The 23656-nt window shown below is 59.2% G+C and overlaps 3 protein-coding genes across 4 annotated transcripts in view; all 3 read left to right on the top strand.

Annotated features, from left to right (window-relative positions):
* The first annotated feature begins 1097 nt into the window (after positions 1-1097).
* On the top strand, positions 1098-12824 carry UBE4A (ubiquitination factor E4A). Of its 2 annotated transcripts, none has more exons than XM_050910982.1 (19): positions 1098-1234; positions 1323-1499; positions 1767-1879; positions 2529-2681; positions 2812-2971; positions 3170-3372; positions 3619-3810; positions 4725-5058; positions 5325-5451; positions 6393-6700; positions 7599-7731; positions 8658-8845; positions 9266-9366; positions 9471-9584; positions 10480-10654; positions 10783-10963; positions 11416-11563; positions 11825-11982; positions 12151-12824. In XM_050910982.1, the coding sequence occupies exons 1-19, from the start codon at positions 1111-1113 to the stop codon at positions 12287-12289; spliced, it is 3228 nt and encodes a 1075-aa protein (XP_050766939.1). In that variant the 5' UTR covers positions 1098-1110; the 3' UTR covers positions 12290-12824. The 2 variants fall into 2 exon arrangements, with proteins under 2 accessions (XP_050766939.1, XP_050766938.1); XM_050910981.1 differs by having other exon boundaries at positions 2812-2980; positions 3146-3372.
* Positions 12825-13151: 327 nt separating this feature from the next.
* ATP5MG (ATP synthase membrane subunit g) lies at positions 13152-14948 on the top strand. The gene is made up of 3 exons (XM_050910987.1): positions 13152-13253; positions 13388-13548; positions 14768-14948. The coding sequence occupies exons 1-3, from the start codon at positions 13190-13192 to the stop codon at positions 14864-14866; spliced, it is 324 nt and encodes a 107-aa protein (XP_050766944.1). The 5' UTR covers positions 13152-13189; the 3' UTR covers positions 14867-14948.
* A 3261-nt stretch (positions 14949-18209) lies between these two features.
* The window catches only part of KMT2A (lysine methyltransferase 2A), a 45713-nt gene continuing 40266 nt past the window's right edge, over positions 18210-23656 (top strand). Inside the window, exon 1 of the mRNA XM_050910884.1 lies at positions 18210-18560. Coding sequence (XP_050766841.1) covers positions 18210-18560 — 351 coding nt within the window. The remainder of the gene's footprint in view (positions 18561-23656) is intronic.

Raw genomic sequence — 23656 nt, 5'->3', positions numbered from 1 at the left:
AAAGTTTGGATGAACTGAGGGTGGCATCTCCTTCCCCCACGCCAGCCCCCCCATCAGTGCCGGGCTCTGCGACCATCGTATGATGGGAAGAAGATTAAAAAAAACAAAAAAAAAAAAAACAAAACCAAAAAATTCCTTTTCGGTTTCCTTTGCTGCCGCCTTTCTCTTTTTTCCTTTATTAAAGGAATTTGACTTTGTTAAAGTGCCCGCGCCATCGCCCTGCGGGGCTCCCCGTCACCTTGGCCCCCCCGCGGTTGTGGCCACGATGCTTAGCATCGGACGAAGGCGTCCGCCGATTTTCTGCGCCCCCACACACGTCCACGTATCGAGAGATGCTTTCTGACATAACAGCAGACACCCCCCCAAAAAAAAAACCCCAAAACCCCCAAAAAATAAAAAAAATTAAAAAATTTTAAAAATTATGTGTGCTTTGCTATCTTTATACAACTGCAAACAGGTGTTTCTGCACGCAACCGCGTCACGCGCCGACCTGCGTATTAACTAGCCGATTTGCATGATAATTTATATGTTTTGCATGTTAATTTACATGTTTTGCATGTTAATCACGCGGCTTTGCGTGTCATCAGTATGCCAATGCGGCCGCTCTGCCGATAAACCAGCGCGGGCCCCGTTATCCCGCGGGTCACAGCAATACGCGGTGGTCCGCGCGGGACTCTGCTGTCCGCGTCCCCCACCCGTGTCCGCGTCCCCACCCGTGTCCGCGTCCCCGCGGGGCCGGTAGGCGGGCGCTCGCTCCTCCCCGCCGCCAGGGGTCGCTGCCGCACTGGGTCGTCCCTTCAAAAGAGACCCGCCTCCCCTCCCCGTTTCCGGCGCCTGGCGGTGACGTCTATTGTGGTGCGACCCGGTGACGCGCAGTGCTGTCTGGCGGCGGCGGCGGCGGCAGGCGAGCGCGCCGGACCCGGTAAGCGCCGAGCGGGCCGCGGCACCGGCTGGCGACCTCGTCACCGAACCGGCTGGCCCCGCCGCCCCCCGGGGAGAGCGGGTCGGGGCCCCGGCAGCGCTGCCCGGCGTGGTCCGGGCCCTGACGGCGGCTCTCCCCGTAGCCCTGCCCCGGTCCCCCAGCCCCGCATGGCGCGGCCCTGAGGGGAGATGACCGACCAGGAGAACAACAACAGCATCTCCAGCAACCCCTTCGCCGCCCTCTTCGGCTCCATCGCCGACGCCAAGCACTTCGCCGCCGTCCAGAAGCAGCAGCAGCTGCGGCAGCTGACAGGTCGGTGGGGGGCACCGGCGGGGCACCGGCCCCTCACGGCGGAGGCGAGGCTTCCCCCGCCGGGACGCTGAGGAGCTGTGTTTTACAGGCGACGAGACTTCGGTCAGCCAAGATGACTCCGACAACAGCGTCTCCGAGAGCCTGGACGACTGCGACTACTCGGTGGCCGAGATCAGCCGCTCCTTCCGCTCGCAGCGGGAGCTGTGCGAGCAGCTCAACATCAACCACATGATCCAGAGGATCTTCCTCATCACCCTCGACAACAGTGAGCGCTGGGAGCCCTCCTCCACGCTGGGAACCCTCCTCCGCACCGGGAACCCGGGGCGGGGGGTGGTTACAGGCTGGGGGAACTCCCTGGCGCTGGGCAGAGCTTGCCGGCTCCGTCCGAAATTGGAAGGGAATGCCGGGAGGGGGGAAACGTGCCTCGGCGCAGCGGCTCGCCACGGGCAGGGCCCTGCCTGCAGGTTCCCCCGCCTGCCGGCACGTTCTCCATCCGTTTGGGTGAAACGGGGTCGCTCCGCGTCTTTCCCAGGCGACCCCAGCATGAAGAGCGGGAATGGGATCCCCGCGCGCTGCGTCTATCTGGAAGAAATGGCCGCGGACCTGGACGACCAGGACTGGCTGGACATGGACAACGTCGAGCAGGTAGGGCCGCCCGCCTCGGGCCTTCCGCTTACTTTGGCGACCGGAATGGAGTTTATTTCCCCGCGACGCATCCCGAACGCAGCCTGTTCGCCGAAGCCTAGCGTGGAGCTGCCGGGTGCAGCTCTGCCGGAAACGGCCACGGGGTTTTGGGGGTACGAGGCTGAGAAACGTTTAGAATTTGCCGCTTCGAGCCCTTCCTCCTCCTCCTCCTCCTCCTGGAGGCTGCGGGAGCTGGCTGCCGTGCAGATCGGCTGGGGATGGGGAGGGGAACGAACTCGGCGAGGGGGAAGACTCGTGCGTGGCTGCGGGAGGCAAGTGTTGCAGCGTGCCGCCTTTTACGCTACCGAACGGAGCTTTGGTCGGCGTTACGCACGCGCTCAGCGTAACGACAGTAACTTTTTGGCGGGTTTTCCAGTGAAAATAACTTCCATTAGGAGCGACGTCGGTGTTAAAGGAGAAATTGTTTGTCTGGCAGAGGAGCAAGCCTGAGGGCTCTCGGTGTAGTGCTCTGTTAATTAATGAGGGACAAGAGGGAGCTCTTCCGGGCAGAAATAATTTAGCCCGTGGCGACGCAGGGCTTCTTTCTCGGGGGGATATTGTCTCTCTGCCGGGGCCGTTTCACTTCCCGCCTGTCTTTGCTGGTGCCTAGGCCCTGTTCACCCGCTTGCTGCTGCAGGAGCCTGGGAACCACCTGATTTACATGACCTCCGCCAGCACGCAGAACCTCTCCGCCGACCGGGACGCGGGGGAGAGACAGATTCTGCGCTACCTCTACGCCTGTTTCCAGAGGGCAAGAGAAGAGGTGGGCAGGGGCTTCCGAGGAAGAGGGCAGCTTTGTCACCCAGCTTTCTGCTCCGAGGTGACCGAGCTGAGGCGTTAACGGCCGGAAGCGGGTGCCGGGGCCCCAGCTCTGTCTCGTTCTCCTTGCGCAGATAACCAAGGTCCCGGAGAACCTGCTGCCCTTCGCCGTGCGCTGCCGGAACCTGACCGTGTCGAACACTCGCACTGTCCTCCTCACCCCGGAGATTTACGTCAACCAGAACGTGTACGAGCAGCTGGTGGACCTGATGCTGGAGGCGCTGAGAGGGGCGCGTAAGTCCGGCCGGTTTTTGCGGCGCTAGCTCAGCGCTGCGAGGCTGCCCTTCGCGTCGAGCTTGCGGGCAGAGCGGCGCGGAGTCGGGTGAAGCTTTGGCTCCCCTCGGCGCTAAGAGGGCGGGCCGCGTTTAGGTGGCGGCGCGGAGGTTCGGCCGCTTGGAGTATCGTGAGTAACAGCCGTGCTTCCCTCGCTAGACTTTGAAGACACGACCGAGTTTCTCGAGGAGGTCATAGAAGCCTTAACGATGGACGAGGAGGTGCGGACGTTCGGGGAGGTCATGGTTCCCGTGTTTGATATCCTCTTGGGCAGAATCAAGGAGCTGGACCTCTGCCAGATCCTGCTGTACACGTACCTCGATGTGCTCCTCTACTTCACGAAGCAGAAGGACGTAGCAAAGGTGGGTGCCTCGGCCCGATCCAGAGCTCCTCGCGGGCTCTGCTCGCAGGAGGGGCACGTTTCACAGGACCTGATCTGTAGCGGTCGAACCAACGGTACAGCGTAACAAGGCCTTGTGTGCGTGCTCTTACCCCTCCTCCTTTCTGACAGCCTGTCCCAAACCCGACAGTTTGTGGGTTGGTTTGGTTTTTATCTCTTTTCACTCGGATTTTATATAACTGTCAGCACGTCCTGCTGCGTTCCCTAGGTTTTTGCAGGCTACATCCAGCCCAAGGACCCCAGCAACGGACAGATGTACCAGAAGACTTTGCTAGGCGCCATTCTGAACATCTCCTGCTTGTTGAAGACCCCCGGCGTAGTGGAGAACCACGGCTATTTTCTGAATCCATCCCGATCCAGCCCGCAAGAGATCAAAGTGCAGGAATCCAACATCCATCAGGTGGGCTGAAGCCTGGCAGTCCCGCTTCCCCCCGTGCCTTAGCCGCCTCTCGTTGCCTGAGGGTTAAAGACGCGACGCCGGGCCTTTAGTTCCGCCGCTGGCTCTGTAATAATCCGCCTCGTGACTAAGCGGGTCGCGAAACCGCTTTGGATTCTCGCGCTGCCGCGTGGCGAACGGTTTCGCCCGCTTCCTCGGGTTGTTGTCGCCCGAGTCTTTGTGTCGAGCAAGTCGCCTTTTATCGAAGTGGTTGTCTGAGCTTCGGGGAAAGGGTAGGGTGGTGCTCGTGGAGCAGATACCAGCACCGTTAAGTTGAGGTGCTACGCGAAGGTAATCTACCTTAGGCGTTGTAATCACCGGGAAATAGTTTTCAGTACCTGTCCTGTAATTAAGAGGCTAATTGACTCCCCGGCAGAGAAAGTGACAGGCAACGTCCTCTCTCATTATGAAAGTAAGTAAGTAGCTTCCCTCCTCAGGGGAGCGGTGCTAGGAATGTTTCAGAAGGAGGGAAGCAGCAGAACGCAGGGTATCGATACGGGAGTAAACTGGGGTGCAGCAGAGGTCGCAGAGAGGGGCTTTCCCAGTCGCCCCTTCTTTCAGGGTTACTGTTGCTGCCAAAAACGCGTAAAGAATTTCGGTTTTACTCCCCACGGGAACGACTTGCTCTCGACCACGCTTTCGAGAACGTACCTCGTTATTCTTAGCTGCCGGCCTCGGGCTGTGACCCGCTCGTAATGTGCGTGTCTGACGGGTGACTAATAGAGGTGTCCCGGCCGTGGTTTTCTTTGAAAGCCCTGCCCTTGAAGAGCAGGATGCGGTCCGGAGCCGGGAGAGCTCCCAGAGCCTTAACGACGGGAGAGGCAAAAGCGCGATCCCGCCAGTGACTCCCTCGACCGCGTTCTGTTCCCCGCTAACAGTTTATGGCCCAGTTCCACGAGAAGATCTACCAGATGCTGAAGAACCTGTTGCAGTTGTCTCCAGAGACGAAGCACAGGATTCTCTCCTGGCTGGGAAACTGCCTCCACGCGAACGCGGGCCGCACCAAAATTTGGGCGAACCAGATGCCGGAGATCTTCTTCCAGATGTACGCCTCGGACGCCTTCTTCCTCAACTTGGGAGCTGCCCTCCTGAAGCTGTGCCAGCCCTTCTGCAAACCAAAATCTCCGAGGCTGCTAACCTTCAACCCTACCTACTGCGCCCTGAAGGAGCTGAACGAAGAGGAGAGGAGGAGTAAGAACGTGCACATGAAAGGTACGCCCAAACCTCGGGGCAGCAAGGGAATGAGAAAGGGGATCCCCGCAGGGCCTTACCTCTCCCAGTAGCGCCCTCTCAACGCGTGCCAGTCACGGGACAGGCAAAGGCGTGACTAGAGGGGAGCACGGGGAGAGCTGAACGCAAGTAAAACGCTGCCTAGCATCGCCAGCAGTCGTTCCCTGTCTTCAGCAGGGGCCCCCTTGAGCCCTCCCCTCCCCAGCGCTGCTGGGTAGGACTTGACGCAGAGGTGCTTTTCGTTCCAGGTTTGGAGAAAGAAACGTGCTTGATACCCGCCCTGAGCGAGCAAGAGCCGGAGTTTGCGAACAGCTACAATCTGGTGACGGAGAACCTGGTCCTCACGCAGTACACCCTGCACTTGGGATTTCACAGGTAGCTGCTCTCCCATCGCCCCCAGTGCCGTTTTCCGCCCGTGTCTGGCCACGTACGTTTTTAGTAAATACTCGGAAGCCAGAGTAGGCCAGTCGAGCTGCCAAGTACCTTTCACTACACGTCTCGACTGACGTTTGAGCCTCAGGCCGACCGATTTCGGAAAGAAACTTTGTTCGCTGGCGCTCACAGTCCGTGCTAACGGTCTTACGGGCTCCCCGTTATTTATAGAACCGTTAACAGCCACGTGCTGGGTGTCCGTGGGTCGTTCGGTTCCCCCCTCTCCTCGGGGGAACGGGCCGCTGGCGTCTCGCTTCTCTACTAGAAAGCATCTCGGCGGCAGAGCACCTGCCCGCTGCGAGCTCTCCGAACCGCCCCAGTAAAGGGATTGTACGTGAAGCAGAAACGCGAGGTAGCTGTCCGTTTCCAGGAAAGGGTTTTCTGGACACCAGAACGCGCTCTTTTTCTCAGCTTCCCTCTGCAAATCGTTGCCTGGATACTGTGAGGTCACCGCTGATCCAAGCACCGTCCCCTTCTGGTTTATGCTCTAAATATAGAAATGGATGAAAAAGTTAGGCGAGTGCCTTGTTGCTGGGAAACTGAAAAAGTCACCTCGCCGGCGCCTCTCGGGCTTGCCGGATCCCTGACCTAGGTAACCTCAGGGGGCTCGCAGCTGCGCCGGCTCGCTGCCCGCGCCCCTGCGGAGGGCTTCGCAGCAGCCCTCGGTTTTCCGGACCGCTCTGCGGGCTGCTGCGGTTCCTCGGCGGGGTCTGGTATCCTCCCAAGCCCTGGCTCGCGTTCCTCTAAAGGCTTCCTGTTGCCGGCACCCCAGATAGATTATCCACACAAAACTCAAGCAGGATAAAAGCGCGCGCTAGCTTGCGTGTTGCTCGGGCAGTCTGTACGTCTTGTCTCATCTCCTCCTTGCCTTGTTTTCCGGGTAGGTTGCACGACCAGATGGTAAAGATAAACCAAAGCCTTCACCGCCTGCAAGTAGCGTGGCGAGAAGCTCAGCAGAGCTCCAGCCCCGCTGCCGACAGCCTCAGGGAGCAGTTCGAGCGCCTGATGACCATCTATCTCTCCACCAAGACGGCGATGACGGAGCCGCAGATGCTGCAGAACTGCCTGAATCTGCAGGTCTCCATGGCGGTTCTGCTGGTGCAGCTGGCCCTGGGAAACCGCGGGACGGAGCCGCTAGAGCTGACCTTCCCGCTGCCGGAGGTGGAAAACAGCGCGTTGGCCTACGTGCCAGGTGAAGCCGCTTGTCCTGCTGGCGGTCTGTCCGTCCGCCCGCCGCAATTAACCGTCCAAGCCTCGAGCTACTCGCGTAGTACGGCGTTGAGGGTAGTTAGGCGTACGCGGCCCGATTCCTTAGGCTGTTCGTGGCACCTGGGTTTCCTCTTCACTGAGACGCTGAAAGGGCGTTCTGCCCTTGAAAAGAAGGGTTCCAGAGTGTGCGAGGAAGCGTAGGGAAGGTCAGCCACAACTTCAAACTGTCAGCAGCGAGGTCAGAAGCTCCAAAGAAAGCTGGGACCTCCGAGTTCACCTCACAGGCGATAATGCTGGTACCATCTGGATGAGCCCTGGGAGAGCTGCCCGAGGAAGCACTCTTCTGTCCAGGGCAGGACACAGTGCTACAACTGACGGCGTCTTTCTTTCTGCAGAATATTCTCTTTGAAGAGGGTCGCTCTTTTAAAACACGGGGCTTCTTGAGGGGAAGTACTTAGGGTGTTGACGCTGCCGACCTTTTAAAGATCCCACTCGCGGCCAAGTCGCAAAGTTTCACCAAATACCGTACCGATTTACCGTTCTCTCCGTGCGCAAAATCCTCCTCGCGGTTTCTGTTGCCTAGAGATTCTCTTCCCTTGGGTGTTTGGGGGTTTTTTTTGTGTAACAGTGTGTACGGTCAGCAGACAGCTGCTGGGTTTCACCCCGTAAGCGACGTGACTTCCGAGAGAGGTGAAGTGAATCCTGTGCGTTACTAATTCCATCAGGCCGGGCATCCTTCGCGACTGCGGTGTCCTGATACAGCTAGTTAGTTCCCGAAACTTTAATCAGAATCGGGGCGATGAGGGGAGACTAGACGGGAGGCTAGAAAAGGGCGAAATGAGCTGCCCGAGGAGGAGCTCACGTGCAATCTCCGTTTGCAGAGTTCTTTGCCGATAATTTGGGCGACTTCTTCATTTTCCTGCGGCGTTTCGCTGATGACATCTTGGAGACTTCCGCCGATTCTCTGGAGCACGTCCTTCACTTTGTTACCGTTTTCATGGGCGATGTGGAGAGGTACGTACAGCCCCGGGTGCGAGCCCTGCGTGCCTATCTGCAGAGCACCCGGAGGGGAACGAGCAAGTGGAAGCTGTCAGAGATGTCTTGAGGCTCGGTTTATCCAGCCGCGAGTGGGGTGGTCTCTTGGGAAAAGCTAAATTCTGCCCACAGGAGGCACGGTGAGCGAGGCCCTGCCCGAAGGACGTGGGCTTCGCGCGAGGTACGAAGGGGATTCGGTGTCTAAATACTTGGTGGGTCGCATGACGCAGGAGCCTCGTCAGCTAGAGCCGTTTTGGTACTTGTTAAAGGAAGCTATTGGGATTGATCTGCTTGGAGTATCTCTATGAAGTCTGCTCCGGGAACTGAGCACTGAACAAAATTGAGTCGTTTTATCGATCTTCCCGATAAGACGCCGCCGCACGCGCTACACTTCTGCTGTTCGTTCATTTGTACTCGCACGTGTAAACAGAGCGCACTCACGGCGGGGCGGCAGGAGCAGGCGGAGGTGTCCCGTGGTAGGCAGCTCTCGCTGTTCCCGCTGTCCCGGCGCTGGCCGCGGCAGGCGGAGGCTGTAGTTCTTCCTGGCAGTACCCGACGGCCTGACCTCGGGCAGGCCGTTTGGCTTCTGCCCCGCGCGCGCAGCAGGGGAGAGCGATACCCTCACCTCCGTGGTTTGTACTGGTCAGCAGGCTCAGCAGGCAAAGCGCTTTGGGCTTGCAGAGTAAATAGGAAGCAAGTTGCTGGGCAGTAAGGAAACAACTGGGACGAGTCCGGTTGATTCGGAGCGAGCCGCTGGACGCCAGCGTTGGCTTTACAGACGGTCCGCAACAAGCGGGCACTCCTGCGTGGATGGGCGCAGCTCCTGGAGCGTTTCCCAAACAGTTCGGTCCCCGCACCCTGGCCCTCAGGCCATCCCGGATTGGCTTTGTTGTTTCCTCTTGCAGGATGAAAAACCCTCATCTGCGAGCCAAGCTGGCAGAAGTGTTGGAAGCTGTGATGCCTCACTTAGATCAGGCCCAGAACCCGCTCGTCTCGAGCGTGTTTCATCGCAAGCGAGTGTTCTGCTCTTACCAAAACGCCGCCCACCTTGCCGAGGCGCTTATCAAAGTCTTTGTGGATATCGAGTTCACCGGTAAGCGTGAAAAGGGGAAGAGTCGTCTTCCTTCTGTAACATTTGCAGGTGGAATGTCTCCGGGGTTTGAAGTACGTCGGTGAAAACAAACGAATCTATGTGCGCTTTGTTTAGCTGCTCGGCTGCGTTAGGCAGGCGGCATTCCAGCGTTCCAAACTTCTGGCTCGTGCAGAACTGCGTGTCTAGAAATCTTGAGCTATCTCTGGAGCTCAAGCTTTTCAGCTCGGCAATGCTTAGAGCAGGTCCTCGCCCGCCGCCTTCTAAGGTGGGATCGGTTGGACTGGGTTGAAATTGGTGGCGGATTCCACTGACCTGTACGGGAGCAGGGGGTTTATTTCAAACAAACTGCGACAAGGAGTTAGCGGCCTCTGCCTGTGCCCGCTGCCCACCTGAAATGCTCTCGCTTCTGCTCACGTCTAGGCGACCCGCACCAGTTTGAACAGAAGTTTAACTACCGCCGCCCCATGTATCCCATCCTGAGGTACATGTGGGGCACAGATTCGTACCGGCAGAGCATAAAGGTGAGGCAAGAGGCGCATATCTAAGTGCATGTACGGAGCGCGCCAACCTGCGTCCTGCCGTTGGGACTGTGCCACACCGCTCGCCGTTCTCTCGCTCCTTGCAGGCTCTGGCTGACTACGCCTCAGAGAACCTCGAGGCCATGAACCCCCCTCTCTTCTTGCGCTTCCTTAACTTGCTGATGAACGATGCCATTTTCCTGTTGGATGAAGCCATACAGGTAGGGCTGACCGCGCGTGCTGTCGGCATCACGCAAGCAACGGCGCTCGCTCCCCTGACGACGGCGGGGTGCGATACCCACCACCCGTCCCTAGAACGGTATCAGCTTGCTCTGCTCCGCTCCTGCCCGACGAATCTGTGCGGTAGATACTTGCAGGAAACGGTTCCAGGCTGGTGTGGCCGATGCCCTGGGAGAAGGGGTGAGGGCAGAGGGGCGGTGGGGTCCGGGGCACTGCACGCGGGGCACTCTCTTCCCTCCCTTCGGTCTCGGGAGGCAGGTCAGAACGAAGAGGAGCAAAGGGGGCTTTTTTTTTTTTTTTTCAGATCTAGGGTGGAGCGCCCTGGGGGAGTTGCGAGGAAATCTGCCTGCTGCTAATCTGGACGCAGCCAGGCTTTAAACAACCTCTGCGGGTTTTGATTATCAAATCCTTTCCGCAGGTGCTTTATCCTAACAAAGGCCTTTTGTCTCCAGGCAGCTCTCCTTTGGGTTTACAAGGCGAGTGCCAGGTGAACCCTTGTCCCTGGTGCGTGACGACTGTCTCTCCGCACCTTTCAGAGCTGCCTGTTGCTGCTAGAAAGGGCTTTTTTGGGGGAGCTTTTGCCTGCCATAGAATTGGTTGTCGGGAGGCCGGCAGATGAGACGGGTGACGTGGATATTGCCCGTCTGGTTGTGAACGTTTCTGGACTTTCTACGGTTTGCCATCCAAACGGATGATGTTCTGTGTTTTGTGCAACGTGTGTGGTGGTGAGAGGCCTCCTCAAGCGCTCTGTTGTACCTTCCGCGTCCCGACTCGGCCTCTGTCAGCCGGGAGCAGTGCAGAACAGGTCTGGCTTAGCCGTCGTTGCCCGTTTTACCTGCCTGTTCTCCCACACGCTTCCCTGCCGTCTCTTTGCAGTACCTCAGTAAGATTAAAGTTCAGCAGATCGAGAAGGACCGCGGCGAATGGGACAGCCTGTCCCAGGAGGCTCGCCGCGAGAAGGAGTCGAGCCTGCAGATGTTCGGTCAGCTGGCGCGCTTCCACAACATCATGTCCAACGAAACCATTGGCACTCTGGCCTTCCTGACCTCAGGTAGGAGAGCAAGCCCTCCCTGGAGACGCTCCCTGCCTGGGAGCGGGCGGGCGGGAGCTTGGTTTCAGGGTGGTCGGAGCGGGAGGGGATTGCTGTGGAGCTTAGGGAACCTTTGGTTTCTGTTCCAGAAATTAAGTCCCTGTTCGTGCATCCTTTCCTTGCCGAGCGCATCATCTCCATGCTCAACTACTTCCTGCAACACCTGGTTGGCCCGAAAATGGGAGCTCTGAAAGTCAAGGACTTCAGCGAGTTTGACTTCAAGCCGCAGCAGCTCGTGTCTGACATCTGTACCATCTACCTAAACCTCGGGTAGGCGACAAGGGAGAGCTGGCGGTGCGGGGTGGCGGGAGCCGTCCGTCCCGGGGACATCCTGGCTAGCAGAGCCCCGCGGCCCACTGCGTCGCGGGGCGGGAGCCTCCCCTCTGGGAACGGCGCTGACGGAATTGCTCGGCGTGCTTTCCGCAGTCCTCAGCGGGCCTTTCGGAAGCGTGCCGTGCTCTTCCGTCATCTAAATTAAGATTGTTACCCGGGGAAGTCAGCTGCAACCCAGCTAGCAGGGATGGCAGCTAAGCACGATGGCAGTTACGATTCATACCACGGGTCACTTGGGAGAGGACCCGGGAGAAATGCTTCATTACGGCCGAGCTCTTCTCTAGCTTTGCGTTCTTTGCTGTGGTAGTGCAGCTGTTGCGGGGACTGTGTTCTGCAGCCCGATAAATGTGGATTCTTAAACCTTTGCTCTCTTTCAACCCGTGGTCCAGGGATGAGGAGAACTTCTGCGCCACGGTGCCCAAGGACGGCCGCTCCTATTCACCGATGCTCTTCGCCCAGACCGTTCGGGTTCTGAAGAAAATCAACAAGCCCGGCAACATGATAGTGTCTTTCAGTAACCTGGCTGAGAGGATCAAGGTGAGAACTGGAGTGAATTGAAGCTCAAAAAAAAAAAAAGGTGGAACTGGTTCCTGGCGTCCTTTTCCATCCGTGTATCACTGTGTCTTTGATGTGGAGCTGGGTTTCTGGGAGCGGGGCTTCGTCTGAGGCTCAGGTGGGGCAGCCGGGAGGGCTCCCTGCCAGCACGGACCTGTAAATGCTTTAGCTACGAGTTAGGAGCAAACCTGGGTTTGAAAGGACTGGGAGACGGAGTCTCTGAAAGCCGTGCGTGCCCGCCAGTCTCTTGCAGACCGCCAGCAGCAGGAGGAGGAGACGTACGCGGACGCCTGCGATGAATTCCTGGATCCGATCATGAGCACTCTGATGTCGGACCCCGTGATACTGCCCTCCTCCCGCGTCACCGTGGACCGGTCGACTATAGCCCGGCACCTCCTCAGGTACGAAGCGCGGGCCTCTTGCTTTGATACTTCTTGGGGGATCTGTTTCACGTATCCAATGACTCTTCCAGGCCTGTCTTCCTCTTGTTTTTCTTTTTTTTTTTTTTTTTTTTCCCCTTTCTAGCGCTGGGACTGTCCAAATAATCTCCTCGATGCTTTGTCTTTCAGCGACCAGACGGATCCTTTCAACCGGAGCCCCCTCACTATGGACCAGATCAGACCAAACGCAGAGCTTAAAGAGAAGATCCAGCGGTGGCTTGCCGAGAGGAAAAAGCAGAAGGAGGAGCTGGAGGACACGCTGGACTGAGAAAACCAGGACCTACAGTCACGGGCGAGATAAACGCCTCGCAGGGGTAGCGGCCAGAGCTCCAGAGCGTCTGTGCGATTCGCCACCTTCATCAAGACCGCGTTTAGTGCATTGCCGCCACCTCCGCAGTCTCTCCTACGACCTTCCCTTCCATCCCTTGTTCTGTCTTTTCCTTTCAAGACTTTACTCTCTAAGACTTTCCACCGCACTACCGCTTTGAGCCTCTGCCTGGGGGGGGAAGGCCACAGTCTCTTCTGCGTGGCCTGACGCCCCGGCCCTCTATTACTTGTTCTTGGTGTTGGCCGTGTTCTTTTCCAGCGACGCCAAAAACCTCCCGTTCTGTTCTGTGGCCACGCGTGAACTCTGTAACCGTACGTTCCGTGTGAAAGCGATGCCTCCGCAGGCGCTCCCCCGGGGTCAGACGTGGGTGCGGACTGGAGGCGGGCGGCTTTGCCGGTGGTGTGGCGGGGTTTCTTTTCCAAATGATAATTGGGAACGGAGGGGCGTTGGAAATTAAAAGAGAGAGATGATCTTAGCGCTGAGCGGCGGCGGTCTGGCAGCTACTGGGAGTGGGGAGGCCCTCGCTGTAGAAAAACCTCTTTGGGTTGGCTTGGAGGCTGCCTGCCCCATTCGGGGAGCTGGGCGCGAGTGGGTCCGTCCCCCGTGGGCCGAGGTTACCCTCCCGCGGCGGGAGCGGCACGGCCGGGGTCTCGAACCCGCGGCGCTCCCCGTCCCGCGCACGTGGCCCGGGGTCCTCGCTCCGGGCTGCCCGCGGCAGACGCCTGCGGGGCGGGCGGCGCCAGGCGGCGAGCGGGCAGCCGCGGCGGCGGGGTCCTTGGGCGGCGGCGGCAGCAGCGGCGGCGGCGGCGGCGGGGTGACATTCAGCTCGGGCCCGGCAGCATGGCGCAGGCCGCGCAGAGGCTGGCGCAGCGCATCGCCGCCCGCGGGCCGCAGCTCCTCAGCGGTGAGCGACCGGGGGACGGGAGGCGGGTGATGCGGGGCTCCAGCCGGGCGGAGGGGCTGGGGGCGGCCCGGGGAGCCCCGGCGGGCGCCCGCCGTTGAGAAAACGCCTTTCCCTCCCCTTCCCTCTCCCGGCAGCCGCCGTGGCCTACTCGAAGCCGCGCTTGGCCACGTTCTGGTACTACGCCAAGGTGGAGCTGGCCCCGCCGACCCCCGCCGAGATCCCCCGGGCCATCGACAGCATGAAGGCCATGGTCAGGAGCTTCCAGACCGGCCGCCTGGCGCAGCTTACCGTCAAGGTAACGGCGGGGCGGGCGGGAGCGGAGGGCCAGCTTTAACGGGCAGGGCTCCGTGCCGCCCTTGAAGCGTTGCTGCTGGGGCTGGGCCGGCTCCGGCTCTGCTCGCCTCGTCGGTCCCCCACCCTGCTGCCGGTCCCGAAGCTCGTTCAAGGCACGATGTTCCTCCCCGGGAGCCGAGACCGGGCGGTTTGCTGCCCAGAACCGGCTGTTGGGCCTTTCAGCACCGTCAGCTGAAACGTACCTTGGGCCGCACCGGTGCTTTTGTCTGTCACCGGCTCCCGAAGGCCGAAACCCGGCTTTGGTGGGTGTTAAAACGCGGCGGATTGGGGAGGGCGAGGGCGCAGAGAGCATTTCCCATCGCCCTGGGCCATCCCGTTGCCTCAGTGCTCTCATCTTTTCCTGAGGCTTTTCTGCTTCCTCCTGCCTGCTCCCCGCAGAGGACCCGGGTCAGGCTGCTTGCCTGCCTGCCTGCCTGCCTTCCTCCTCCTCCTCCTCTTCCGTGCATCCAGCCTGTAGCAATGAATCCACGCGGCGCTCCCTGCAAACCTGCCCGCTGGTTTGTTTGGCGCCAGACTTCCCCAAAACTACGTTTACAAAAATTTATCTGGGTTTTTTGGGGGTTTCCCCCCCGCCCCCCAGCACACTAGCTTGAAATGCTTTGCTTGAACGACAGAGCTGCTGTCAACGAGACCTGAAGCTCCAGGAATTTAGGGGCCGAGAGTTGAAAGCGTTTTATTGTGTCGGCTTTGCCTTAACTCTTCCCCGCCTGGACCAGGCCGTGCTTGTGCTGCTCGGGCCCCCGTCGTTATCTGTCCAAGGGAAGAGAGCGTCGGTAGGCGGCTGGGCTACAACAGCTGTGGCATCGGTCGGCCTTGAAACTAAAGCGTTTCCCACAGAGCTGGTTTAAGAAGTGATCTTTTGAAAGGGCTGTGACAAGCCAGGAACGACAACTGACGCTGTACTGAGCGTTTTAGAACCATCTCCAGGACGCGGCCTGTTGGGTGGCCAAACACTATAAACACTGCGTTGCGCTTTTGGGGGTTGTTTGGGTTTTTTTGCTTAAACTGTTGCCTTGTGAATCGGTCAACGGCTTTGCCTGTCATACGTGGAGCTTGACTGCAGGAGCGAGGAAGGAAGCTGTCGCAGGAGCCAATGATCTAACCGGTGGCTTGCTTTTTTTTTTTTTTCTTTCTTTCTTTTCTTTCTTTCTTTCATTCAGGAAGCGCTGAGGAACGGTCTGGTGGCCACGGAGGTGCTGATGTGGTTTTACATCGGCGAGATCATAGGCAAGGGCGGCCTGATCGGGTACAACGTCTGAAGGCTCGCCCTCAGTAACGCCGTCTTCGGTGCCGTGGTCCCGGGTCTGTAACGGGGTGTGTGACAATAAAGCCAGGAACCGATGTCGAGCTGTCGTGGTCTTTTGTGGCGGTCGGGGCGCGAGCCTCTCCCCGGCCCGGTCGCGCTGCCGGCGGTGGAGATCGGCTCCTCGGAGCCGGTAGCTGCCTGAAGGCCGGTCCCCTGAGACAGCACTAAAGCTGCCTTGGTGACACTGCCGTTCCTTGGACAACCGCTGCGCCTCAGCTCCTGCGTTAGGGAAGGCCCGAGAGCCCCGGTTTCACGCTGAGAGTGCAAACGCTCTCATTTGTTCCTGAATGTATTTCACATCAGCCAGCGGGAGCCCAACAGAAATGCCAGTGCTTCGTTTACGCTATCAAAAGCTACCTGCCACGGCTTACGTCATAGGGTCTGTAGCACCATTCCACGCGGTTCCGCTGGTTTGGGGTGCAACTTGTCGAGCGGAAGCCTTTGAAGGTTGGCAGAGCTTTACCTGTACCTGTCATCTTCGCTCCCCGCCGGCTGGAGGTGTAAGCTGTCTGGAAATCCGCAAGCTTGCTCGTTTTCGACCGGCTTATGTAGAGAGATATACAAAAACCTGGTGAGTCGCCTGCACTCTGCCATGTTTTCGGAAAATGATTTGCAGAAGGTGTTCTCTGAAGCCAGCAGTCCTGTTGGGGTAGGACTTAACTGTTTTTATTGTCTTAGAAGATGGTGCCCGGTCAGTATTGCTTCTTGTTGGTACTGTTGTCGTATCAGCTGCCCCTTGGCTCCTCTGGGCCTTGCGTTTGTCTCCCTGGTGAGCCCCGCAGCCCCCCACCTCGGCTGCCCAGAGCGACCCAAAACACCTCTGGGGCGGCTGCGCCAGCAAGCAGGGCCATTCCTCTTCTCCCTGCAGCGGAGCTGACCTTCTCAGCCCTTCCTCCCAGCAAGAAGCCTCTCGGACTCCTGACGGGTAGCACAGGTGAGCTCACGCGCTTTGTATGTGGTGACCAGAAGGTCAGCGGTGACAGCAATGGAAAGCGCCTTTTTTTTTTTTTTTTTCTTTTTAAAAGAAGGGTTCCTGACCCAGCAGCTGCGGGTCACAACTGGTCACAGGTCCCAAGACGCACCGGTCACCTCCGCGTGACGGATGGGGAAACCGAGGCCGAAAGAACGCGCCAGCTTCCCCAGGTAAGTCGGCGACAGGAGCAGCGACGGGACCCGGGCTTCCAGCCCCCTGCCCAGACTTGGTGTCCTGCATTCGCTGCTCCCCGCACGCCTCTCCAGGAGATGGCGATTTCTGCCTGGCACGGCCAAGCACCGGCCGCAGCGGTCCCGGAGCAGCTCTTTTACACCTGGCGCTTGCCGGGTGCTCCTGTGGCTTCCTTTGCTGCCGAGGACTTTGCGACTCCTCGCTCCCCTCCGAGGAGGTGACGCTTTCTCGCAAAGGGCACCGGCAAATCTAACCAGGGCTGGCAGCCCAGCGCCCCGGTGTGCGCACCAGCGAGGGTGAACGACGGCCCCGAAAACTGCCCCTCCCCGGGAGCTCTTCACAACCCCATCGCCCAGCAGATGAATACGGGTGAGGGGAACCCCTCCGGGACCCTCAGCAGGGGTCTGCAGCACATACTCCTTAATGAGAGAGAGACAGAGAGGTCACGCGGGGGATTTAAAGCGTGATCGTGATGCGCAGAAGGTTTCTGGACCTGAGAGAACCTCCCCGAGAGCAAGTCTGCCTGGCCTCGCGACCTGTTCCTACCCGCGCGTTCCTGCGCTCTCTCGGGGCGGACGCTCGCAGGCAGTCGCGAGCGGGCCCCGTGCTGCGGCTCGCGCGCCGGCGCTGGGTCGCGGGGGCCGTCGCGCTCGCTTGGCGGGGAGGATGGGCTTGAACTCGACTGGCAAAGCATGGGAGAGCTTGGAAACGCTCCCGTCCCTTTCGCGCTCCCTGGAGAGACGGAAACCATCTAATTTTAACTTTCCTCCCTGGAAGTCCTCACGAGAAGCCACCCTAGCCCCGCTCCCAACGCATCAAGCGTGAAATAAGCAGAAGCGGCGTCTGTAAAGCCGGTGGGCTCCAGAAGCTTTTCTGTCCTCTTTTAACATCGTGGATGCCGTCCGGTTGCTTCTGTACGGGGCAAACAGCCTTTCTCTCCTCCTGGGTCACTCTCTCCCTTCACTTGATGAGCTTTACAGGAAACCGGTGTTTTACGTTCCCCGAACCGAAGGATTTTATAACCGTGTGTTTGCAGTGTTGTTTTTCTCAGGGAATACAGCGGGCCCTCGCTGGAGGTTAACCCCCTTCGTGCTGTGCCCTGCAAGATGGAGGCGAGCCGGCGGCGTGACACCGGGGACCGGAGGGAGCCGCCAGCCTCGTGCCATCGCCGTTACCTTCTTCCGGGAGATGGCACCGGGCCGGACGCTGACCCGGCCCACCAGGCAAGTGGGGCGAGGGGGCAGCGGGTAGGACGGGGACGCGGAGGGGAAGGGCCGACAACGGCAGCTCACGGTCCCTCCGTGCTGCCACCCCTTCGCACCTACCTGGGTGGCTGCTTTCTCCCCCCCCCTTAGCTCGCTCCGGAGCCAGGCCCACCCCGCTTTCCCCGGGCAGGCCCCTAGCTCCGCACCGGCCCGGGAGAAGGGCGGCTGTACCCGGAGGGAGCGGGGGGGGGGGGTGTCCCGGGGAAGCGGGGAGCCGGACGCCCTGTCAGGGGCTGAGGGGCCCTGTCAGGCGGTCCCGGGAGGCCAGGCCCCGGCCCGCCGCCCTCCCGCCTCGCCGCCGGCCCCGCGCCCTGGTTGCGCGCCGCCGGTATGCGGGGCGCCCGCCCGCGCCTGCCGCCCCATGCCGGGGCCGGGGCCGGGCCGGGCGGCGCCCCGCGCCCCGCATACGGCCTGGCGCTATGGAGGAGGCTGGCGGGGCGGCCTACGCCGTATGCGCGGTCCCGGGCGCCGGCGGCTCCCGCTCTCGCTCGGCATTGCCGTCGCGCTTATGAGGGCTTCTTGCGGCCCGGTTATGCGGCAACCAGGTTCTGGGGCCCGCTCGCGAGGTGCCCCGCAGCTGCATGGCCCTCCGAGCGATGAGGGGCCGCGGCGGCGGGAGGCTGCGCTATCCAGGACGGGGGGCCGCGCTGGGACTCGGGCCCGGGGCCCTGCATATCGCCCAGCGTTATGCCGGGCTAGCACCCGTCGCGCATGGCTTACCCAGCCGCCCGGGCGGCGGGATGGCGGGGCCCCGCAACCTGCATGGCGCCCGCTGTTATGCAGTACCTCTGCGGGCCGGCGAAGCGCTATCCAGGGCGCGGGGCGCGGCCCGGCCCCGCTCTCTGGCTCGTCGCCTCACAGTAAAGATGGCGCACAGCGGTCGGTGGCGCTTCCCTGCCCGGCCCGGCAGCGGCGGCTGGGGCCGCCGGGGGCTGGGGGGGTCCCGGCTGCGGGTGCCGGCCGTGCGGAGCCTGCGAGCCGCCGAGCCGGCGGCGGCGGCGCCGGCGGCGGCGGGCGAGGGAGAGCGCGGCGGCCCGTGCTCCGGCGGGGCGGCGGGAAGCGGGGGAGGCGGGGCAGCGCCGGGCTCCGGCGGCTCCGGGGGCCCCGCGGCCGGGGTGGGACCCGGCTTCGACGCGGCGCTCCAGGTCTCGGCCGCCATCGGCATCAACCTGCGGCGGTTCCGCGCGGCCTGCGGCGCCGAGGCGGGCAGCGGAGAGGTGAGGAGGGGCGGCGGGGCGGGGAGGGGAAGGAGGGAGGGAGGGGGGGTTGGGGGGGGGGGGCGCGGACGACGGCGGCGGGCAGGGAGGGAGGGAGGGAGGGCGCGGCGCGGCCCGCGGGTCCCGGCCCGCAGCATCCCCGCTCCGCCCCGGCGGGCGGCACACCCCCCCTTCCCGCACACCCCCTGCCCGCGCCGCCCGGACACACCTACCGCGCCCGCGGGGCCCGCGCCGCCGCTCCCGCTCCCCGCACAAAGGGCGCGCCCCGCCGCCGGGCCGCCGCCGCCGCCTGCCCGCGGGGAGGGGGGGGGTGGGTGGGTGGGGGGGGACGGGGACGGGGGGGGGGGTGAAGAGAGATCCTGGCGCGGCGGGTGGGTGCCGGCCGCCCTCCGCCTCCGCGCCGCGCGGTCCCTCCCCGCGCACGCGACTTGCCGCCGGTGTGTCCTCCCCGCCGCCGCCGCCGCCTCCATTATCCTCCTCCTCCTCCTCCCCTCCCGCCGCTCCCTCTCCCGCGCCCTCCGCGGGGGTGAGGAGCGCGCTCCCCGCCACCGGGAGGTAGGATGGGGCCCGGGGGGCGGCGGCGTCGTCTCTTCCTCCTCCTCCTCCTCCTCCTCCTCCCTCCCGTGGAGGGCGAAGCCGGGGCGCGGGGCCGGGCTCTCGTTTCTCCCCGTTGCGGAGGATGCTCTGCGGGGTAACGCGTCCTTCTCCGGGAGAGGGGGCTCGCTCGGGGGCGCCGGGGCCGGGCCGAGGCGGGGAGCCGGGGTGTCGGCCCCTCCTGCGTGCCCCGCGGTGGGTGCCACGCACCCGCCCTTCTCCCCTTGGCCGCCCTGGACGCCCACCCAGACCCCAGGGCCGCCGGGCCCGGTGCGAGCACCGTTCGCTGGCACGCAGAGCGCTGGCTGTCTTTTTTTCTTTTTCTTTTTTTTCTTTTCCTTTTCTTTTTTTTTTTTTTTTTTAGTTGCTCTTCTTCCTGCCTTCATTTTTATGGTTTTTGGTGTTTTTTTTTTTAAGCCTTTCTAAGGCAGCTAGAGCACGAGTCTGACAACAACCCACCTATTGACAGAACAGGGAAGACATGATGGGGGTGTGTTACTTACTACAAGCTGCAGCGTTCCTTCCCCCCCCCGATTCTTGTTTTGCATCACTTGTTAGCTGCGTCCTTGCGCCGGCGAGAAAATTCCCCGGGTCCTTTGTAGCAGGAGCGCTTTATTGTTTTTTGAAAGGCCAGTTCTTTCTGTCTCTTCTTCTACAGGCAGATTGTCGGCTGCGGAGCGGGTGAGCGTATCTTTGTCTATATTTTGCCCCTTTAAAGAGCGGTTGCTTTGCTTTTCCATCGCTGGAGATATCAGAGTTTATTAAAACACACTTAAAAACACAGTTTTCTTGCGCCTTTCCGGCTTGGTTTTGGTGTTTTCTGTTGGGTGCCGTGAAGTGGAGCTAGTCACTCACAGCTGAGCTAGAGTAATTCCTGGGCTGCAGAGTTCTGGCTCCAGCAGGCTGCGGTGCGAGGAGGAAGGGGGTCGTGTTTGCACGCGCAGAGCTGATCGTGGAAACGCTTTTAACCTCACCGGTACAGCGCTTTGGGTTTTAACTCGGACTGCCCGCCAGCATCCCTTTTATTTGATACCAGTATCTTAAAGGCTGTGGTTTAGGATACTTGTACATTTTTCTGCTTGTAATAGACTAGGTTCAATGGAATTTACCGGGTCTACTTGAAAGAAGTTAGTGTCTCACCAGCGCTAGTTCGGTGGCAGAAATGACTGAAATCTGGCTAACCAACCTGACCACAGAGTTAACAACTCGGGAGGTTTTTATGTGGGGGGAGGCGAGTTGCTTTGTTTCTTTCCTTTTTTCTTTTTTTCTGAGATGACTGTTGGGTTGTTTGGGGTTTTTTTTTTTAATTCCAATGGTCTTAAAGTGTATTTTTGCATTTCAAAAAAACCTCTAAAACATCTTTGAAAGATCTTTGTGAGTTTGGCCTTTAGGGCATCTTTGCTTTAAAATAAAACAGCTTGATTACTGTTCTTGGTGCTAGCAGCTGATGAAGACAGGGTCTCTTGGATCTTAAGAATTTTACTTCTTGCATCACTTTTCTGTTTAGCTACTGAAAACTTCTGCCTACTATACATTACCTACAGTGGAAAGTAATGGTAAAGGTTCTTTGTGGCTTGGTGTCTGTAGGTTGAGCTTCACCTGACCACTCATGAGCAGGGAAGGGGTAGACCCCGGATGCTTTCCCTCACTCTAAATTTGCAGTGTGTGCTAGCGTTCTCGGGCGTACTCGGAGAGCAGATACTCTCAAGCATTCAGATTTAGTTAGCTCGCCGAGTTGGTTTCTTTCCTTCGGTGATGCTCAAGAAACAAAGCATCTTCGCGTTGAAGGAGCTAGCTCTCCTGACCGGTGACTTATTCTGCATGTGTTACAGTCATAGTGAAGATCACACCGCCGCTGCCAGTCACCAGAAGCTGTAGGACAAGCTTTTCCCTCCTGCGGTACGAGTTCTCTGCGGGGTGGGAGCTGGGGGTGTGAAAAGAGCGCTAGGACGTCTAGGAAATCGGCCTGTGGGTGCTGCCCGTGGTCTCTTTAGAGGAGAGGGCGGCTGTGTGTTGGTGTCGAAACGGTGAAGTTCTGGTGCCCGTGTGGTACACCGCTTTGGGTGCAGCCGTTCTTCTTCTAGAAAGGGGGCTTCCAGAAGACCCCTGCTTACTAGGGCTCACCATGTCCTTTGAATAACTGCCTGGTGCTCGCACCATTCTCTTCCGCGAGGTTGAGGGTCTTCCCTGAACCAAGCCAGTTACGATCTTCAGCTGAGTTGGCATTCTGCATCGGGAATGAGCTCCGAGTTGTCGCTTTGAGTTCAGGAGCCCATGGCGATCAGGGGAAGAAGCTGTGTTAGCTTTTTACATACAACTTCTGCTCCGCCTGCTTATTTTTTTGACCTCTTGGTGGCACGCTGCATTCCAGTGTTCACTTCCGTAAGTACCTGTTGAAATTGTGCGTTACCATCAAAATGTGATGTAACAAAAAAGTAGAAGTCCAGAGCGAGTGTTATGCTCGGTGTCTCCCTTGTCTCCTTGGCCGCTTCGTGGTACGTAGCAGACTTTATTTTTCATCTAACAGGTACCTGAATTCTGGGGTGTTGCCGCATACTCCCCGGGTTTCTGGTGACTTTGTATGAATCCTTGACTTCTGCTGCAGCTCGGTGTTTCACTGAGTTATCTTGAAACCGGCTCGCTTTAAGGGAGCAACATTATGATACTTGATTTTGGCACTGCAAGAGCTGGGGCGGAGGGGCGGGACGGACACTTTTTGCACAGTAAAGCTATAACCGGTTGAAAACGGTGGCGTTTGTACTGCGCGTTGTCCGTTCTGCTTGATGTGCATGGCACTTTGGTAATAAGGGACATTTGGTTGTGCTTTCTTGATTCATTACGTCGATACTTGGTATAAAAGAAGCTGGCGTGTAGTTGTTAAATATCTGCTGCGCCTGTCAGTTCAGAGCTCTCTCCCCCTCCCCAAAGTTTAATTGAAGCTTTGGGACATAAAAGTTGAGAGCGCGTTGGATGCACGTTGACAGTTTACTCCATAAATCTGCATCAGCTTGAAAGCTGCAGAAACTTGAGGTTTGAAATGGAACGTAGCGGTGATGATGGTGTCTCTAGTAGCGCTGCTGTAATTATACATGGATCGTAATTTTTTACGAGGTAAACGTTAGAGTCGTGGATGTTCACCGACGGCTGGCTTGTTTTGAAATGGTACTAGATCCACGTGCTGGGAGGAAGGAGTGGCTTCCATACTGCCGCCACGGTCACGCCTGGGCTGGAAGTACAGATAATTTCTTTCCTCCACGGGCATTAAAATTCTGTCTGCGTCAAAATTTCCTCTCCTAGCGTTATGTTGTATGGTCACTGTAAAACTGCCTGGGTGTTTTAATCTGTGAGGTAGAGGTGTAAAGCCCTGTCTGTTACTGGCAACGTGATTACTGCACATGTACGGGGAGATAACTGCTCGTAGGTATTGATGTAAAACAAGAGATGCATGGTGAAGATGACACAGATCACGGCCTGAGAGATGGAGGGCTCCTTCGTGCTTTTTCACCTTTCTGAAGACTCGGGCGCTCCTCTGTCAGAAGTGTGAAAATAAAAGTACGTGTTTTAACCGTCCTGGTGAGTTTCCCGTTTCCACGATTCGGTCAGCATTACACAGTACTCGAAACCCTCAGAGGAGCGGTTTTGTGAAGCTTTTTGATGGAAAGGGATTTGGTTCCCAGTGAGAAGCTGTTTGCGATGGAAGGTGGTGTCTCTGGCAGCGATGATGGGTAGGTAAGGCGGTTTCAGAAGCAGCAGCAGTGTGCACTGACCAGTTTGCTCCGGGAGCTTTTCGACATTGCGCTGCCTTCAGCTGGAAAACTCACGGGACAGACTCTTGCAGCAGTGTTTCACTGCGTCCTTCTGTATTGTCATCAAAGCGCTGAACTACAGATTTTACTGTACCGCAGTTGGAGGAAACGAGGGAAGAGACTGGGTAACTCTTTGAGTCAGTAGTTCACTTCTCGGCCTCTTTTAACTGGCTTCCGAGCGCATCCCTGCCGAGGCTGCCTCCTCCTGACCTGTTGAGTGCGTGAGGAACGGTGCCGATGGCTTCCACCAGCGAGTGGGTAACGGCGTGCGCCGGCACTTTTCTCCTGTGGACGTGTGCGAGGGAACACGCTCGCCGCAGGCTTTCCAGCTGTGGTGCCAAAGCTTGCTGCCCGGACCGCTTTTAAGCGGCGAGAATTAAGTGGGAAAAGGCTCTGTCTTACGTGAAGTAAAACTGCGACAAGGAGGCATTTTGTTCGGGTCTCGGTTGTACTCGGTTTCAGTGAACAGAAGCACAGGTAACCTGCGTTCAGAGGGAGCCTTCCGGTGGAGGAACTTTGTTTTGTTGGTTCAGCGAAGCTGAACCCACCAAACCAGCGAAGCTTTGTCACTCCAGCGGAGGTTGTCTCCTCTTCTTGACCTGTCCTGTAGACTACCTGAGGAAACCGTATCTGGCATTCATCGGAAGGCATCCTTGTCCCCTCCAGTCTCTTACGAAGTCCGGGCTGGTTTGCGGT

Source organism: Gymnogyps californianus, chromosome 25 (assembly GCF_018139145.2).
Source record: "Gymnogyps californianus isolate 813 chromosome 25, ASM1813914v2, whole genome shotgun sequence".
Taxonomy (NCBI): Eukaryota; Metazoa; Chordata; class Aves; order Accipitriformes; family Cathartidae; genus Gymnogyps; species Gymnogyps californianus.
This window is presented reverse-complemented; position numbering and strand designations above follow the sequence as displayed.

Coding starts and splice junctions, on each gene's coding strand:
- ATP5MG (XM_050910987.1), top strand. CDS start 13,190: ATGGCGCAGGCCGCGCAGAGGCTGGCGCAGCGCATCGCCGCCCGCGGG. Junction 13,254..13,387: donor CGGGCCGCAGCTCCTCAGCG/GTGAGCGACCGG, acceptor CTCTCCCGGCAG/CCGCCGTGGCCTACTCGAAG. Junction 13,549..14,767: donor TGGCGCAGCTTACCGTCAAG/GTAACGGCGGGG, acceptor TCTTTCATTCAG/GAAGCGCTGAGGAACGGTCT.
- UBE4A (XM_050910981.1), top strand. CDS start 1,111: ATGACCGACCAGGAGAACAACAACAGCATCTCCAGCAACCCCTTCGCC. Junction 5,059..5,324: donor TAAGAACGTGCACATGAAAG/GTACGCCCAAAC, acceptor TTTTCGTTCCAG/GTTTGGAGAAAGAAACGTGC. Junction 11,983..12,150: donor ATAGCCCGGCACCTCCTCAG/GTACGAAGCGCG, acceptor TTTGTCTTTCAG/CGACCAGACGGATCCTTTCA.